The sequence below is a fragment of the Polyodon spathula genome, chromosome 44 (assembly GCF_017654505.1).
Source record: "Polyodon spathula isolate WHYD16114869_AA chromosome 44, ASM1765450v1, whole genome shotgun sequence".
NCBI lineage: Eukaryota > Metazoa > Chordata > Actinopteri > Acipenseriformes > Polyodontidae > Polyodon > Polyodon spathula.
In genome coordinates this window covers 790,880-810,595 of record NC_054577.1, presented here as the reverse complement: position 1 = coordinate 810,595, position 19,716 = coordinate 790,880, and the positions used below count along the sequence as shown (strand labels likewise).

General features: G+C 44.3%; 3 gene segments (V, D, J or C); all 3 read right to left on the bottom strand.

Moving 5' to 3' along the window:
* Positions 1-6,835: 6,835 nt before the first annotated feature.
* On the bottom strand, positions 6,836-7,901 carry LOC121305591. The segment is given in 2 exon segments: positions 6,836-7,218; positions 7,712-7,901. Coding segments are annotated over 2 exon segments (573 nt in total).
* Positions 7,902-8,004: 103 nt separating this feature from the next.
* LOC121305595 lies at positions 8,005-8,715 on the bottom strand. The segment is given in 2 exon segments: positions 8,005-8,404; positions 8,583-8,715. Coding segments are annotated over 2 exon segments (456 nt in total).
* A 1,320-nt stretch (positions 8,716-10,035) lies between these two features.
* On the bottom strand, positions 10,036-11,096 carry LOC121305598. The segment is given in 2 exon segments: positions 10,036-10,527; positions 10,706-11,096. Coding segments are annotated over 2 exon segments (378 nt in total).
* Between the last annotated feature and the right edge of the window lie 8,620 nt (positions 11,097-19,716).

Below are 19,716 nucleotides of genomic sequence, written 5' to 3'. Positions count from 1 at the left end.
AGAAGAACGACTCAGAAGTGACGTCTCACAGGAAGCGTAACCCTTACATCACTGTCACTGAAGAAGTGGGTGGCGCTAAGACCCCAACTTTGTTACCATATTTCGTGTTTCCAGTTCTGTCATCCGTTTTCTAGCAAAGGAACCTATATTAGAGCAACGAGACAGTGTTTAAAACACAGGTTTAGTTCCCTAATGATTATTTACTGCAGCACTGGGGATCACAGGGCTGGAGGGACACAGCCTGTCTAGCCTGGGTTTGCACCAGAGAGATTTATGAATGAGTTGATTTATAAACGAGAAGGTAGACTGGGAGAGGGATAGCAATCCTTGCTGGAGGGCTGTTTCTCTTTTAGACTCTACGCCCCCAGATTGTCACTTCCCTCCCAGCTGTGTCAGAGCTGCGAGTGTCAGTTTTTGTAAAGCTGTGGTGCAGTTCTGTGTCAGTGTGATACTTGATGCACAGAAATACACGGCAGTGTCTTCAGACTTCACACTCTTTATCTCAAAAGAAGAGCTCTTGACTTCAGGTCTGTGAATAGTGAAGCTGGATTCAAACCCTGCTTCATACTGTTCATCATCCTTATTCAATGAATAAGCGATTAAAGTCAACCCTCCATCTCTGCCTTGCCGATACCAGTACAGATAGTAGTGATCAGCGGCATCATGTAAGCAGTGTAGCATTGCAGGCTGTCCAGTCCCGCTCAGTAAGAAGATACTGGGAGTCTGAGTGACACTGACTGCAATAGAAAAACCTGCAAATGGAGAAATTAGAAGAGATGATGAGATACATGGATAGACTGACAGGCATTTGCAAATATCATCCTTATGCAGCATGTTAATATTAATGAGAATAATGAGAATTATAAATAATAATGCAATTCCGTGACTCAATTATAATTCCTATTATACAAAATTCAGAAGCCTCTTACTGATAATAGAAAGCAGCACAGTGAGTGAACAGAACAGCGTGATCATGTCTGTAACACACACAGCAGAGCAGAGCAGAGCAGACTCTCACACTGAAACACACGGCAGCTACTCGGAGGTGAATGACTTGGAAGGAAGTGATGTCACTGAAGGTACCCTATACCCGACTGCATTTGTTTTGTGGCACTGTAACCGTTAATCAATTCATTGCAACATCTTTCTATTTGAAACGTCTAGTGGAAGCTTACATGTGCATGTGGCACCCTCTAGTGGTGCAGTGTGGGATGCAGGAAATAATCCATTCCTTTAACTGTTTCAGGCATGGTGACTTCAGATGGGGACAGATAATTTCATGCATTAAACAGTTAATGAGAATTTCAATCATTCTAGTTCCAGGTCTCTGATTGATATTAGTGTCATTTTTCTCGATGATCACTCTAACCAGTTGCCAGGATTGCTCTAATTGTCAATTGTCTAAATGAATAATAAATAAAAACACGTGCTATTCTATTACACAATCGCAGTCAAATTCAGTTTCTAATGATTTCTATTACAACATTTATTCTTAAAAAAATAACAATAAGAAAATACGATAATTTCCTACCTCCAACTGCACAAATATGTCCTTATATTACTTCCAAAACTCTCCAGAAACACACACTTATTTTGGAAATATACCTCCAAATATTGTACAATAATAAGAATGACCAGTGGAGGAATGCAGCTGGACTTTCCACTCTGCTACAATGGTTTTGTCTAGCGAGCTCCATTCGCCAACTCGCAGTGTGACAGTAGAGGAGACAGTTGCGCACCCCTAGTGGTCATATTTAAAATATCTCAGTTCAGAGATAGTGGTTAAAAACGCCATGGACTAGTAAAACCTGTTCATTAAGAACGTAAGCAGAAACAACGGTAGAGAATTATAGAAAACACAGATCAGACATGAAATATTATGAATATAGAGGACTTATATTATCACAGGCATTGTTTAGTAACAAGTGAATCAGGCAGGTTGATTGAAGGAGCAAAACAAAACTTAAAGAAACTGCATGTTGGCAGCAATCCCATTTGCCTGCAGCTTCGAGAGCAGATGTCGGTTTGTGTACAGCGCTGATGCACTTCTGCACCAGTGTGCTTTGCTAGTTGCACAGTAGTACACAGCGCTGTGTTCTGAACTCAGACTTTTTATCTTTAGAGAGGAATCAGTATTTTTTGGTCTTTTTACTTCAAAGCCATCTTTAAAGTTTTCTTCGTAAGTAGGCTCCCGGCCTTCACCAGGTGAGCGGGCTATCAATGCCAGCCCTCCTTTCTTGCCCTGTCGGTACCAGAAGATGTTGTAGAAAGTGCCAGTAGGTATCATCGGTTTCACAATTTAATTCTGCAGAATTTTCAGGTGGATCAAATAAGACTTCTGGCTTCTGTGTGACCTTGATTCCAAGTGCACAACCTGTGAAAAACAAAAGTCCATTTTGACGGATTTTGATAGGTAAATAAATGTTCTGGTTTAAAATAAAACTTAGGAATACAATCAGACACATGTTTTAACAAGACCTCTTTTATCTAGAATGTAAGCTAAAACATGACGAAAGTGCCCATTTAAAACACCTGATTGTTCCATCATAGCGGCAAAACACCATAGTGTAGAAATATAGAAAACTAGATGCATTTACGTGTTGTAGAGCAGTGCTTCAGCCGCTGCTTTACGAGCTGTAATTTATTGAGAATAAAACAGAGCAATGAAACAATAGATTTAAGCAAGAAGACATGTCTAGTAAAAGAAAAAATTCTGTCATTAAAGTCGCTTACTGGTAATAGAAATCAGCACAGTGAGTGAACAGAACAGAGTGCTCATGTCTGAAAAACACACACAGCAGAGCAGTGCAGAGCACAGCAGACTCACACCGAAACACTGGCAGCCAGTCTAAGAGACGAACGACTAGGAAGGAAGTGATGCATTGACCAATATCAGACTCCTTTTAGCGATTTGTAAAAATGTTTCTGGAGCCCCTTGAGTGGGGCTTTTCTAGCAGTCAGAAAGACCGCGTTTTAGTTTTATTTGGCAGTGTGGATTTTTACCTCTGAAGGTTGACAGCGCTGCAGTCAGCAATGCCCTAAAAAATAAGTATGAGCAGGTTTTGAACGTTTTCCTCTCCTTTAAATCTACATTTGGAATGCAGATGAATGAGGTAAAAATCTTGCCCTTAAAAATGTATCCCCTTATTCCCGACCTTTCTGATTTCGTTTTTCAACCCATCAATTTTGAGTTATCTTTCTACCCATCTACCTAAAACAAAAACTTTTATACTGGTAAATGAAAATGCAGAGGGAGATGCTGTGAGCGGCGTGCATCACCTGCTCCAGAGGGAGTTGCTGTGAGGGGCGTGGATCGCCTGCTCCAGAGGGAGATGCTGTGAGGGGCGTGCATCACCTGCTCCAGAGGGAAATGCTGTGAGGGGCATGGATCGCCTGCTCCAGAGGGAGATGCTGTGAGGGGCGTGGATCGCCTGCTCCAGAGGGAGATGCTGTGAGGGGCGTGGATCGCCTGCTCCAGAGGGAGATGCTGTGAGGGGCGTGGATCGCCTGCTCCAGAGGGAGATGCTGTGAGGGGCGTGCATCGCCTGCTCCAGAGGGAGATGCTGTGAGGGGCGTGCATCGCCTGCTCCAGAGGGAGATGCTGTGAGGGGCGTGGATCGCCTGCTCCAGAGGGAGATGCTGTGAGGGGCGTGGATCGCCTGCTCCAGAGGGAGATGCTGTGAGGGGCGTGCATCACCTGCTCCAGAGGAAAATGCTGTGAGGGGCATGGATCGCCTGCTCCAGAGGGAGTTGCTGTGAGGGGCGTGGATCGCCTGCTCCAGAGGGAGATGCTGTGAGGGGCGTGGATCGCCTGCTCCAGAGGGAGATGCTGTGAGGGGCGTGCATCGCCTGCTCCAGAGGGAGATGCTGTGAGGGGCGTGGATCGCCTGCTCCAGAGGGAGATGCTGTGAGGGGCGTGGATCGCCTGCTCCAGAGGGAGATGCTGTGAGGGGCGTGGATCGCCTGCTCCAGAGGGAGACGCTGTGAGGGGCGTGCATCGCCTGCTCCAGAGGGAGACGCTGTGAGGGGCGTGCATCGCCTGCTCCAGAGGGAGACGCTGTGAGGGGCGTGCATCGCCTGCTCCAGAGGGAGATGCTGTGAGGGGCGTGCATCGCCTGCTCCAGAGGGAGACGCTGTGAGGGGCGTGGATCGCCTGCTCCAGAGGGAGACGCTGTGAGGGGCGTGCATCGCCTGCTCCAGAGGGAGATGCTGTGAGGGGCGTGCATCGCCTGCTCCAGAGGGAGATGCTGTGAGGGGCGTGCATCGCCTGCTCCAGAGGGAGACTCTGTGAGGGCCGTGCATCGTCTGCTCCAGAGGGAGACTCTGTGAGGGCCGTGCATCGCCTGCTCCAGAGGGAGATGCTGTGAGGGGCGTGCATCGCCTGCTCCAGAGGGAGATGCTGTGAGGGGCGTGGATCGCCTGCTCCAGAGGGAGATGCTGTGAGGGGCGTGCATCGCCTGCTCCAGAGGGAGATGCTGTGAGGGGCGTGGATCGCCTGCTCCAGAGGGAGATGCTGTGAGGGGCGTGCATCGCCTGCTCCAGAGGGAGATGCTGTGAGGGGCGTGGATCGCCTGCTCCAGAGGGAGATGCTGTGAGGGGCGTGCATCGCCTGCTCCAGAGGGAGATGCTGTGAGGGGCGTGGATCGCCTGCTCCAGAGGGAGACGCTGTGAGGGGCGTGGATCGCCTGCTCCAGAGGGAGATGCTGTGAGGGGCGTGGATCGCCTGCTCCAGAGGGAGATGCTGTGAGGGGCGTGGATCGCCTGCTCCAGAGGGAGATGCTGTGAGGGGCGTGCATCGCCTGCTCCAGAGGGAGATGCTGTGAGGGGCGTGCATCGTCTGCTCCAGAGAGAGTTGCTGCTGCTGGTGGAGGGGATGGAGGAGCGAAACGGCACAGACAGGGAGAAGTGCTTGAAATGGGATTTAAACAGCAAGCAGGAGCCCTTGCTTCTGACACCTGAACCGCCCCCATGGCAGCAATAAAAGGACAAGTGCTGTTATAAAAGCTGATAAGAAGAGATACTGGTGACTTTTAACTTAACAAATCCCATTTTGATCAGGCAGTTATTTTTCGAGGAAGGTAAAAACTTTGCACAGCTCCAGCGATTCCTTTGGTGCGCTTCTGGTGCCCCCTGCTGTTGGAGGAGAAGCACTGCAGCAAGACGATTCAGCCTATTCTGGCACAAGCTGCAAGCCTGTGATCTCCTGTCATCGAGCCAGCCTGGTAAACAATGGCCCCCACAGAACCAATGACAGAGGAGGACATCCATAATAGGATATTAAAGTAATGGAATAATCTGAAAATGTGCATGGCATTTTAACATCTGTAACATTAGAGACAGGCAGTTGTTGAGAAGCAAAACATATGAAGACGTTCTCTAACACCTGCTGACCCCATTCAGTTTGCCTGTAGCTTCGATCAGATGTCTGTTTGTGTACAGCGCTGATGCACTTCTGTACCAGTGTGCTTTGCTAGTTGCACAGTAGTACACAGCGCTGTGTTCAGAACTCAGACTCCTTATCTTTAAAGAGGAACGGGTGGCTGTTTGTCTTTTCACTTCATAGACATTGTTAAAGTTTTCCTCATAAGCTGTGTCTGAGCCTTCACCAGGTGAGTGTGCAATCAATGCCAATCTTTCCTTCTTTTTTTGCCGGTACCAGAAGATGTTGTAGTAAGTTCTATCATCAGTCTCACACACTAATTCTGCAGAATTTTCTGGTTGATCAAATAAGACCTCTGGGTTCTGTGTGACCTTGATTCCATGTGCACAACCTGTGAAAAACATAAATATTCACAGATAAGTTATACAGTACTAAAATTAAACCTTAACACTGTGATCTTTTATGAACGAAAAAAAAGTACTATTTTATTATAGTGGCAAAACATAGCAGATAGGGCAAAACATGGCTTTATACAGCATTATATTTTATAATAATAAAATGAAATATGGAATTAAAGTAAAAAGGCTCTTCATTTACATTCACATGTACAGTAAATACAAAAATGCTGTCATATTAAAGTCAGAAGCCTCTTACTGGTAATAGAAAGCAGCAGAGTGAGTGAACAGAACAGCGTGACCATGTTTATAACACAGAGCAGAGCAGACTCTCACACTGAAACACAGGGCAGCCACTCTGAGAGCACAATGACTAGAAAGTGATGTCATTCTGAAGGCAACCAATCCCTGGCTGCCATTTTAGCAATGAGATCCTTGTTCTCTTTAAAAAGACCTCCATTCTAAAAGTAACCATAGTAACAGTTGAGATTTTGTCATTCAATTGATTGGGTCAATTTAAAAATACTTGATCGTGCTTTTTTGACAAATAAAGAAAAAGAATGACGTATGAAAAGAGAAAAAAAGGGTTATTTAGAAGTTACATGCTTAGCATACTAAAATACTAAAAAGAGAGTTATCGTTTACACATTTTTAGGTATCAAATATATTTTGCACAGTAACACATGGGCAGAGTGTTCACACACACGCACGCACACAGAATAGACTCTCACACTGTACCCCCAGCAACCACTGCAATCACTGGGAAGGCATGCCATTTATTTAAGAGGAAAACCTCACCATGGGTAAACAATAAAGAACTGAATCAGACAGCACAGCTATTTCTATTGGCTTTTATAACTCAAACTGAGGACTAGCAGTTACAAGGGCAGTGAAAAAGGAAAACCAGTCTTTCATTGCACAAAATGAACTGCAACGGTCATGGATTGTAACTATATAGAGCTGCATAATTACAGTATAAGCTGTACAGTATAGGATGGCTGGGAGGATTTTCTTTTTCTGTTTATGTTACAATGTCGCCCCCTGCAGCTCACTTCCATTACTACAGTACTAGAGCTGGTAGAAGAGAAGGCAGAGCGCTTTTTGCCAGGTGCTGCAGTGGGATTGCATCACTGTGTTTGCTCGCTGAGCAGAAGTACAGGGCACTGTCACCCGGCTCCAGTTTCTTAATCTTTAAAGAGCCCTTGTTTACTGAAGATCTGTTCACTTCATATCTCTCTTCACTGAAGTCCTTTTCAAATTGTGGGTCACTGCCAAACACAGAGAATGCTAGTAACTGAATCCCTTGTCCTCTCAGCTGACGGTACCAGTACATTTGATTGTAGCCAACACCACCATCGTGCTCACAGAACATCCCTGCAGAACCTCCTGCTCCCTGCAAGAGGACCTGGGGGGTCTGAGAGACTCCGATCCCCTGACTGGGGCCTGCAACATAAAAACAAATACAAAGTGGAAATATGTGAGATAAATATCACTGGAAATTATTGGTATTGAAAAGGAAAATAAATCTCCCTTTCCAGATACCAAATTAAGAATAAACAAACCAAACAGAACCGAAAAACACCTGCTGATTTCATTTGTCGTTTTATAAATGTGACTCGTATTTAAATATAGTCACAGTTCATACTTAATAATAGCTTTAAATATCAAGCATTTTATAACTAATACTTGTCAGCATGTTTGTGTAATTGTCTCGTCTCTGCTGCTGTAGAAGAAAGAAAGAAACTTCATGTAGTTGTTAACTATTCAGCAAAAATGACAACACAGAACATATTCCAACTATCAGACTCTTTCTTTCTTTCTTTCTTTCTTTCTTTCTTTCTTTCTTTCTTTCTTTGCTTCTCTGCTGCGTGTGCTCTTCAGCAGCTATTAATAGAGGCAGCTTGTATGTCATGACATCATTCTAAAGCAGTCGTACTTGGCAGCCAGTGGTATATAAAGAATAAAAGCAGGCTGGAGCTCATCTCTCCTGATAATGCCCTCCTGCAGTCCTTGCTGTGGAATTGTGGACGCTCTGAGACACAGGGGCTGATTGGGTCAGGGTTTGCTGAAACGTTACAGGAAATGACACGCCCACACAGCAAAGAAATAGCAAATGAACCGGTCATGTGAAGGACGGCCCACTTGCACTAAAGTGTGTGCTGCAGATGTCAGGTGTTTCATATTCACTCCTGTGTGAGTTCTCTGTGATGAGCCGAGAGTGCTAGACAGTGAGTTGAAGCAGGTGGTGAGATGACGTGTTCTCATGTAAGCGCAGGGGAGGCTGTGGCTAGGCAGGGTTATTGTAGAGGAGAGAGGTGATCTGCAGCACTGTGTTTGCTGGCTGCACAGAAGTACACAGCACTGTCTTCAGCTGTTATATTGGAAATGGTTAAAAAGCCCTTCTCTGTTGCTTTCCCAGACATTTGGAATCTTTCTTTAAACTTGTCTTCATGGCTTATTGTGACATACTCATACCCAATCAGATCCAAAGCTCCTTTCCTTGTTTGCTGGTACCAGTACATGCGGTTATAGTTGGTATCACCGTGATAGCACTGGAGTCCAGCAGAGTGTCCAGGACTCTCGAACAGTGAAGGAGGGGACTGGACAATCTTGATACCGTCCGAGAAATCTGTGGACAGAGACAGGATAAAAAAAATATTGCAATTACAAATTATTACAAAGACTGCAACAAATAAAACAACAAAATATAATTTGTAAAATATCACTTCTCATAATATCAGTATATATGTAGTAGTTTATTGTCAGTCTTGTAGCTACTGGGCTTCATATCCTTTGGCGGTTCTTACCTGGGAGACACAGCAGCAATGCCGTGAACACAATAAAAACTCCAGCCATCTTCACGTGCCTGTGCTGGAGAGACAGGAGCAGCACAGCAGCACTGCCCGGGGTTTCACTGCAAACATACAGCATGACAAGACAGGAAATGACATCACAGCAGAAGGCAAGGCAAATCAGTTATATCTTAAACAGTTGCCAGTGTGTCATCATCACTATTTGTTTTGTAATGTTGCCCCCTGCTGGTCACGTTCTCTTACCAAAAATCGGTATTCCACCAAGAGCCAAGACACAATAAAACACAGAAGCAGACCCTGTAAGAAATTCAATATTAACAACATGTAGATGGCATGTAGAGTCCCTTTGAATAGACTTCACCACAGTCAAGGTGAAAATAAAGAAGTTTGGAATAACTAAACGATCTACAGATAAAAGATAATGTTCTTGGAAGCTAGCTGTTATGCTAATAGAGGTAAACACACACTGTCTTTTAAAGCCTTGGTTACCAACCTCTTTAAGGAATCTAAGTCCTACCTCACCACCACACTACAGTACTGGTGAAACTACCTCTTACAGAAGGCTGCTGATATGTGTTTCTGAAAGACTGAACACCTTCCAGCACAAACAAAGAGTTTATATAGCAGACATAAAACAGCCTGATCAGAGACCCTGAATGCAAGCCCTCAGGGGCAACCAGCAGCAGCTATAGGGCTCAGAGGGAGTGACAAAGCCAGGTGTTGAGATGAAGTGTTCTCATGCAAGCTGTAGCTAGGAACAGTTATTGCAAAGGAGAGAGGTGATCTGCAGCACTGTGTTTGCTGGCTGCACAGAAGTACACAGCACTGTCTTCAGCTGTTATATTGGAAATGGTTAAAAAGCCCTTCTCTGTTGCTTTCCCAGACATTTGGAATCTTTCTTTAAACTTGTCTTCATGGCTTATTGTGCCAAACTCATACCCAATCAGATCCAAAGCTCCTTTCCTTGTTTGCTGGTACCAGTACATGCGGTCATAGCTGCTATCACCGTGATAGCACTGGAGTCCAGCAGAGTGTCCAGGACTCTCAAACAGTGAAGGAGGGGACTGGACAATCTTGATACCATTTAAATCTGTGGACAGAGACAGGATCAAAAAGGATTGAAATTACAAAGAATTACGAAGACAGCATCAAATAAATCAACAAAATCTGATTTGAAAAAAAATTCCTAATCTTAGTATCAGTATATATGTAGTAGTTTAGTGTCAGTCTTGTAGCTACTGGGCTTCATATCCTTTGGCGGTTCTTACCTGGGACACACAGCAGCAATGCCGTGAACACAATAAAAACTCCAGCCATCTTCACGTGCCTGTGCTGGAGAGACAGGAGCAGCACAGCAGCACTGCCCAGGGTTTCACTGCAAACATACAGGAAGTGACATCACAGCAACACGGTGAAGCAAATGAATTACTGTATATCTCAACACGTTGCCAAGATGTTGTATCTATTTGTTTTGCAATGTTGCCCTCTGCTGGTCACTTCTTATTACAACATACCAGCAGCACTCAAGGGCTCAAGGGTTAGATTGGAAAGCCAGGTGGTGAAATGACGTGTTCTTATGTGAGCGCTGGTGAGGTTGTGGCTAGGCAGGGTTATTGTAGAGGAGAGAGGGGATCTGCAGCACTGTGTTTGCTGGCTGCACAGATGTACACAGCACTGTCTTCAGCTGTTATATTGGAAATGGTTAAAAAGCCCTTCTCTGTTGCTTTCCCAGACATTTGGAATCTTTCTTTAAACTTGTCTTCATGGCTTATTGTGACAAATTCATACCCAATCAGTTCCAAAGCTCCTTTCCTTGTTTGCTGGTACCAGTACATGCGGTCATAGTTGGTATCACCGTGATAGCACTGGAGTCCAGCAGAGTGTCCAGGACTCGCAAACAGTGAAGGAGGGGACTGGACAATCTTGATACCATTTAAATCTGTGGACAGAGACAGGATCAAAAAGGATTGAAATTACAAAGAATTACGAAGACAGCATCAAATAAATCAACAAAATCTGATTTGAAAAAAAATTCCTAATCTTAGTATCAGTTTCTATGTAGTAGTTTAGTGTCAGTCTTGTTACGATCTGGCTTCATATCCTTTGGCGGTTCTTACCTGGGACACACAGCAGCAATGCCGTGAACACAATAAAAACTCCAGCCATCTTCACATGCCTGTGCTGGAGAGACAGGAGCAGCACAGCAGCACTGCCCGGGGTTTCACTGCAAACATACAGGAAGTGACATCACAGCAGGTGAGGCAAATGTGTTGTCAGGATGTAGTAACTATGTCAGAATGTCTCTCATCCCCTTTGTAAGTAGACCAAGTGTGGAATGAGGTCAGGCGCTGGTTGATTAATTAATTATCATGCTTGCAATGTTCTGGAGGGATAATGAACCTTCCTCAGTGATTATCACCTCTGATTCATGTGAGTATCGCTGCAGTCACCATGATGGCAGACTGTCCTAGTGTCTCACTCAGTGAAGGAGGGGCTGGTCAACACTGATACTGGGTCTGTGTACACAGGCAGTAAAGAAAAACTAACAGCAAATATGAAGGAAAAAAATCACGATATACAATAAGAATCACTCTGTAGGTATGTTTTGTGTCACTCTTAGTATGATTTAGAGATTTGCACAGGGGAGACACAGCAGGAAAGTAGGGAATGCAATTAAAACTCCAGCCATGCTGACGTCTCGGGGCTGGAGAGAAAGGAGCAGCACAGCAGCACTGCCCTGCATTGAGTTTCATGAATATCACAAGACAGGAAATGACAACAGAGCAGGTGGTGGTGCCGGTAAACCACGTTGAAAAAGCCATGTGATGAGATGAAGTGTTCTCATGCAAGCTGTAGCTAGGAACAGTTATTGTAAAGGAGAGAGGTGATCTGCAGCACTGTGTATGCTGGCTGCACAGAAGTACACAGCACTGTCTTCAGCTGTTATATTGGAAATGGTTAAAAAGCCCTTCTCTGTTGCTTTCCCAGACATTTGGAATCTTTCTTTAAACTTTTCTTCATGGCTTATTGTGCCAAACTCATATCCAATCAGATCCAAAGCTCCTTTCCTTGTTTGCTGGTACCAGTACATCTGGTTATAGTTGGTATCACCGTGATAGCACTGGAGTCCAGCAGAGTGTCCAGGACTCGCAAACAGTGAAGGAGGGGACTGGACAATCTTGATACCATTTAAATCTGTGGACAGAGACAGGATCAAAAAGGATTGAAATTACAAAGAATTACGAAGACAGCATCAAATAAATCAACAAAATCTGATTTGAAAAAAAATTCCTAATCTTAGTATCAGTATATATGTAGTAGTTTAGTGTCAGTCTTGTAGCTACTGGGCTTCATATCCTTTGGCGGTTCTTACCGGGGAGACACAGCAGCAATGCCGTGAACACAATAAAAACTCCAGCCATCTTCACGTGCCTGTGCTGGAGAGACAGGAGCAGCACAGCAGCACTGCCCAGGGTTTCACTGCAAACATACAGGAAGTGACATCACAGCAACACGGTGAAGCAAATGAATTACTGTATATCTCAACACGTTGCCAAGATGTTGTATCTATTTGTTTTGCAATGTTGCCCTCTGCTGGTCTTATTACAACATACCAGCAGCACTCAAGGGCTCAAGGGTTAGATTGGAAAGCCAGGTGGTGAGATGACGTGTTCTTATGTGAGCGCTGGTAAGGTTGTGGCTTTGCTTCTCCTGTTATAGTGAATCTTTCTATAATTGTCTCTTCAGGGGATGGAGCTGAATATTGAAGATTTCCGATGAGTTTGAAAGCTCCTTTGCGTCTTGATCGCTGATACCAGTACATGAAGTTATAGCTGCTGTCATCATGACGGCACTGAAGCACTGCAGACTGCCCAGGTCTCTCACCCACTGGAGGAGACTGCTCAATCAGCTATTCATATACACCAGGAACTTCAAAATTTAAAAATGCAACATATACTATATCAACTATTACATACTGCCTTGGTATAACTTGGTGTTCTCACCTAGTGGTATCAGCATAATAAAGACATCAGAAAAGATTAGTAGCGCAAGTGAATATATAGCAGAGTGTGGAGCAGCGTCTGTACAGGAATGTCTCCAGAACCACTAATGCAGCTGGGTGAGTCTAACAGAAAACCAGACAGGAAACCAGCCCTTCTACAAGCATCCTGCTCTGCAAGCAACCAAGATTACATTTTATATTGCTGGCTAAAAACACCACTATGCTTGTCCTGTAAAATGTTAACAGGACCTCATAAATACAATTGAAACACTTTATGAATAACTAGACCCCCACCCTCTCTCTAGTAACCCTGTTCATGTTTTATGCACAAACAAACACCCCTTGTCTAAAAAACAGTGTTGTAAATGAGGAAAACTTTTGTGCATGTCTATGTTTTGATCTGCGTGTTTATTTGCCAGTTCCGTTGCTTAACAACACATATGTGAAATAAATGCGCAGGTATTGTTTTTTGCAAAAATGTAAACATTCCAGTAAAAAACTGACGTGTGAAAGTTAGCTAGCAGTTACTTTAATGTACTTCATTCTGAGTTCATAGGCACAGTGGAGTGGTGTAAAATAATAATCTTTATATAGCGCTTTTCATAGTGGACCACCATCACAAAGCACCTTACAAGATATGAGACCAGGGTGTGTGAACTATGCATCAGCTGCAGAGTCACTTACAACAACGTCTCACCCGAAAGACAGAACAGAAGGAGGTTAAGTGACATGCTTGGGGTCACACAGTGAGTCAGCAGCTGAGCTGAGATTTGAACCGGGTACCTCCTGGTTATAATGCAGAGTCTTTAACCACTGGACCACATACACCTGCTATAATGGAGTGGAGTGGAGTGGAGTGGAGTGGAGTGGAGTGGAGTGGAGTGGAGTGGAGTGGAGTGGAGTGGAGTGGAGTGGACGAAGTGGAGTCCTCACCGCAGTGGACCTGGACCTGGAGTGGAGTGGACCTGGAGTGGAGTGGAGGAGTGGAGTTGGAGGGTATGGTGGAGGGGAGGGGATCACCTCACCTGCCCTGAGGTGAGGGGAGGGGAGGGGGAGGGGGGAGGGCTGAGAGGCTGAGGCCTGAGGGCTGGTCCCACTGAACTCCCCTTCACTTGTTTTTTTTTATTTTTGAATGTTCTCGATGAGGGCTGAGGGCTGAAGGCTGAGGGCTGGCACTGTTACTTGTTTTTTTTATTTTGAAATGTTCAGTATTGATTGACCAGGTTTCTGTAAAGCCAGCCTTCAACAGTAATTCTCAGAATGTGACAAATGCAACAATCAATGGGGAAGACACACCACACAAAAATACAAGCAAAGCCAAGAATATATAAATAATGTATTTATTGTCTAATTTAAAAACATGTGGTTGCAGTTTAACTGTAGTTATTGGTACACACACACACATATAGTGGCTCTCAAAAGTATTCACCCCCCCTTGAACTTTTCCACATATTCTCAATTGGATTGAGGTCCAGCCTTTGACTGGGCCACTCCAGGACATGGACCTTTGTGTTTTTAAGCCACTCCAGTCTGGCTCTGGCTGTGTGTTTGGGGTCACTGTCCTGCTGGAAGATGACTCTTCTTCCAAGTCCCAGGTCTGTTGCAGACTTCAGCAGGTTTTCCTCCAGGATTTCTCTGTACTTTGCTGCATCCATTTTGCCCTCTATCTTCACGAGCTTTCCAGGCCCTGATGCAGAGAAGCATCCCCATAGCGTGATGCTGCCACCACCATGCTTCACGGTAGGGATGATGTTCTCAGGATGATGTGTGGTGTTAGGCTTGCGCCAAACATAGCGCTTAGCGTTGAGGCCAATAAGCTCTATTTTGATCTCATCAGACCATAGAATCTTCTTCCACTTGGTCTCAGAGTCTCCCACATGCCTTCTGGCAAACTCTAGCCGAGATTTGATGTGAGTTTTTTCAACAATGGCTTTCTTTTTGCCACTCTCCCATAAAGGCCAGTTTTGTAAAGCACCTGGGCTATTGCTGTATGCATAATGTCTCCCAGCTCAGCCATGGAAGTCTGTAACTCCTTTAGAGTTGCCATAGGCCTCTTGGTGGCCTCCCTGACTAGTGCCCTTCTCGCCCGGATACTCAGTTTTTGAGGATGGTCTGTTCTAGACAGATTCACAGTTATACATATTCTCTCCATTGCTTAATAATGGACTTTACTGTGCTCCAGGCGATATTCAGTGCCTTGGAAATGTTCTTATATCCTACCCCTGATTGGTGCTTTTGAAGAACCTTATTCCGGATTTGCTTTGAATGTTCCTTCGTCTTCATGACGTAGTTTTTGTTATGTACTAACCAACTGTGGGACCTCTCAGGGACAGGCGTATTTAACCTGAAATCATGTGAAACACCTTAATTGCACACAGGTGGACTCCATTCAACTAATTATATGACTTCTAAAGACAATTGGTTGCACCAGAGCTTATTTAGATGTCTCATAGCAAAGGGGGTGAATACTTATACAATCAATTATTTTCTGTTTTATATTTGTAATTAATTTAGAACAATTTGTAGGTTTTATTTTTCACTTTGACATTATGGACTTTCTTTGTGTTGATCAGTGGCAAAAACTCCTAATTAAATCCATTTTTGATTCCATGTTGTAACACAATAAAATGCGGAAAAGTCCAAGGGGGGGGGGGATACATTTGAGAGCCATTGTATATTAATTTGTTTGAATTTAATTAATTAATTTAGTGCTGAGTTGAGAGGCACTGAGGAGAGAGGAGAGAGAAAAGAGAGAGAGAGAGAGGCAGAGAGAGAGAGATAGAGAGAGAAAGAGGCAGAGAGAGTGTGTGTGAGAGAGAGAGAGAGAGAGAGATATTGTAAACAGTGTGCTGCATAATATAGCAAATCAATAATACAGAAAGCAAATAATAACTTATTTTGCACTAAATAAAAAATATGCAGCTGTTAAAACTGTTATAAAATAGAACTTATATGTAATAATCAAATAAATAAAAAATAGTGCATCATGTTTAAACTCTCTGAACCACAAACTCTCCAAGGAGGTTAGCAGCTGGGGATTCGTGAATCACAGGGCGAGGCTTGGGGGTCAAATCTCAAACGGATGCCTTATCTGAGGTCTTTCAGTTTTCATCTGAAAAAAGAATAGATAGAAACCCTTTTTTAATATCAAGGGGATGGAGAAAAGTGCATTTGAAATAAAGCATGAATTTGTAAATATATAGATTGGCGAGGATCGTGTTTTATAGTTGTGATCATTTAAACCGATCATCAATAACCACAATGTATTTCTGCAGTTAGTGTGGGGTCTGGAGGTTCACACTCACTTGTATTTGACGGTTGACGTTCTCCAAATTCAGATGACAATCTTCCTTGTAGGCTGAGGCACTGTTTTCATATACTGTTAACCAAGAGAGGCACCAGACACATGGTGAACAAACAGACAGACTGGGTGTGTATCTATTGTGTTGTACAGCACACATCCTCAATGTGAGTGTGTATCTATTGTGTTGTACAGCACACCTCTACAACCCCCTCTTCCAGGTGGCTTTTGTTCCATGCTACAATTACCTGTGCAGGTGCTGGTGTCAGAGGACACACCCACCTGAGGGGTGGGCCACTCAAACTCTTCATCAAACCACTGGTTCACTAGGTCCTCCTTGCTATCTTGTTGCCTGTAGATAGAATCCAGAATGAGAAAGGAAGATCAATCACAGCACTGTCTTTAAATCTGAGTGCTCGAGTCAGAAATGAAAAAAATTGGTGATCTCAGCCTTCTGTCCTCCCCTTCTGCCCTTCATTTAGTTCTAACCACTAGAGTCACGCTACCTCCCCACATCCCAGTCTCTCAGCTCTAACCACTAGAGTCACGCTACCTCCCCACATCCCAGTCACTCAGCTCTAACCACTGGAGTCTCGCTACCTCTCTAACCACTGGAGTCCTCGGGGCTACACCTCAGAGAGTAACAACTTGGTGATCTCAGTGCTGAGGGGTGTAGGGTCAGTGAGTCGAGATTGGTGTACCTCAGAGCGATGGACATGTATCCCAGGGTCAGAGAGTCGAGATTGGATATCCCAGTTCCATCTCATCTCAGTCTCTCAGCTCTAACCACTGGAGTCTCGCTACCTCCCCACATCCCAGTCACTCAGCTCTAACCACTAGAGTCACGCTACCTCCCCACATCCCAGTCTCTCAGCTCTAACCACTAGAGTCACGCTACCTCCCCACATCCCAGTCACTCAGCTCTAACCACTAGAGTCACACTACCTCCCTCCCCAGTCTCTCCCCTCTATCCCACCATCTCAGCTCTACCACTAGAGTCACGTAGGGTCCCCACATCCCCAGTCACTCAGCTGGAGGCTCTAACCACTGGAGTCCTCGCTACCGTCCCCACAGGGCCCAGTCAGTCTCTCAGCTCTAACCACTAGAGTCACGCTACCTCCCCACATCCCAGTCACTCAGCTCTAACCACTGGAGTCTCGCTACCTCCCCACATCCCAGTCTCTCAGCTCTAACCACTAGAGTCACGCTACCTCCCCACATCCCAGTCTCTCAGCTCTAACCACTAGAGTCACACTACCTCCTCCACTCGGTCCCTCAGCTCTAACCACTAGAGTCACGCTGCTCCCCCTTACCTCTTCTCGATGCATCTCTTGTACCTATGATGGTAAACGAAGAGGGCAATCACAGCCAGCAAGAGGACGACCCCTGTGACACTCAGCCCTGCATAGAACCCAGCTTTGCTGACCTTTAAATAACACGTACTGTCGATATACCAGTGTGTGTTTGAGGTGGGGCAGCTGGAAAAGACACAGAACAAAATCCGCTTTCAAATTAAATATCCCGAATATTAGGAAAGGTACGGCATCTGAAGCGGAGTGTAATGACTGTGGGACACTGTGACTAAGGCTAAGCTGTCTAAGCTGTAAATCTCCCTCCGGACCAGAAAGGGTGCTTGGTAAGGGGGACGGTATGCTTGCCCGTAGACTGGTCGACTCGACGGTGGGCGGAAACAGAAGGTCGGCCAGCTCGGTGGAAGTGGTATCGGCGCTCGTGCCCGGGTTCGTGCCCACCCTCCGCCTGTGTGTGGATTGCCTCGTTCTGTGAGATGCACCTGCCTGCGTTAACCGGGATCGCTACTATATAAATATATGGGTAAATGTGAAGATGACATAATTGTGTAAAACTAAGGGGTTGGTGTGATTAATCTATACACTCAGAAGGACTGAGGAATCCCCAGGAATGTTTCAAACAATTATTTTTAGGAATAATCGCAGGATTACCAATCCAGGAATATTCTGCGGTACTGTAAAATGCTCTAATAAGATCCAGATGTGGCTTTTTCACCAGGGGAAGGTTGATCAGTTTATCCTATAGATCGACAAGCACCTTGGCTTGTGCCTTCATCAGGCGATGGTTTTTTTTGTTGGTGTAAAACTTAAGTCTGCAGGAACTCGTTAAAGGAACTTGGTATCTGTTGTTTTGTTATTCCTGCAGAAATTTTTAAAATCAAAGATGAAAATCTATTCAAAATGTTTAGCCATTCCACTTACTAGCAAGTTGGGCCGGACTTCCTCAGCGTGCATTGACCAGAGTTGCAGGAGAGGTGATCCGTGTGTCTCCGATCACACACAGAAACGCAGACAAACTGTGACTCTGAAATGTTGTAATATGTGTAATATTGAGCAAATCCATCTAGAGCCATATCCTTGCAGGCACCTGTGGAGGAGAACACAGAAGCACAGAAGCAATTGACCGCATTAATGACAGCAGGTCTGCATGTTCTAGGAATTAGACAAGCTGCTGTTTGAACAAATGCTCACTGTTGTCACAACAACAGGAACAACAAAGATACAAAATCAAATATTTTTAAATAAACCGAGTTTCAAAAAACGTTGTAGAATGGCATGATGTCTTTCTTTCTTTCTTTCTTTGTAAAAAAAAAATCTCACCATCTCGATCTAATCTGTTTTCCTCAACGAGTATTGAATTTGTCTCCATTTCAAATGTTGGACAGTTGTTGTCTGAAATAAGAAAGGTTCAGTGATAAGGTCGTCAGTACTAATTAATTTTGTGTTAATTTTTTTAAAGATAGGCAATAGACAGGATACTGTGCATCCATGCTCACTGAACACTTAACACAGTGTGTGCACAGGAGCTGCTATGGTACCTGCAATGCTGTTGCTACAGTTTTTCAGTGCTCCTCTAATGATCTGTAAGACTGTCTCATATTCCTTGCTGGCATTCTTTGAATTTGCAAACTTGAGTAAAATGTCATGGTCCACTATGATGCTTCCATTCCTGAAACGCACAAGGAGAAAAGTTAAACAAGAGTATTCCCTGTAAAAATGTTTCTATTTTCACTTTGAATCAGGTAAAGGCTGTTTCTCCTGCTGCAGTGTGGGGGGTGTAACGATGTGGGGCCCTAATACATACCTGTTGCACAGGGAGAGTGAATCTACAGTGTGGGGGGGGGGGGGTCAATTGTAGGGTCTTAATGTGGCTAGTAATTCCCATCCTAGCTCACACTAAAAGAAGACATTTAAAACTTAATCTGTTGTCCTATCATCACTGAGCTATATTTATTATGATAAACAGTGTTTTCATTCAATCTAAGACACATGCATTGGCACACAGCCTGTGTGAGCAAACTCTTTCATAAAACGTCACCTGATATTTCTGATTTCCATACCCTCATAACCAGGAATGGTGATGTAAACCTTTTTCATCTGAAAGAAAAAATATATAGTAAGGGTGTAGAAACGGAGGGTTTCAGATCCAGTTACAAAGGTATGTTTGTTAACTCTTTAAGGCCCACCCAATGTTAAATATTCCACCGTCGACCTTAACTCGTTTTACTTAGGCACCGTGAGAGACAGCCCTGCTTGCGATATGTCATTGGAAAGAGGAGATTCAGACCTTTCAAACGAGGTCCTATTTGTTTTGGAATGTTGCTTCTGCGCTGAAGACAGACGTACCTCTTTGCAGTAAACAAACATTTACACCCAAAATCTGGTAACGCTTTAAATTAAGGTGCTGCTTATTAATGTTTTATAAATATATACTAGATGCTTAATAACTATGTTATAGAGTATTAATAAAGATGGTTTATAACCATGCAATTACCATAGACAGGATTACATTTA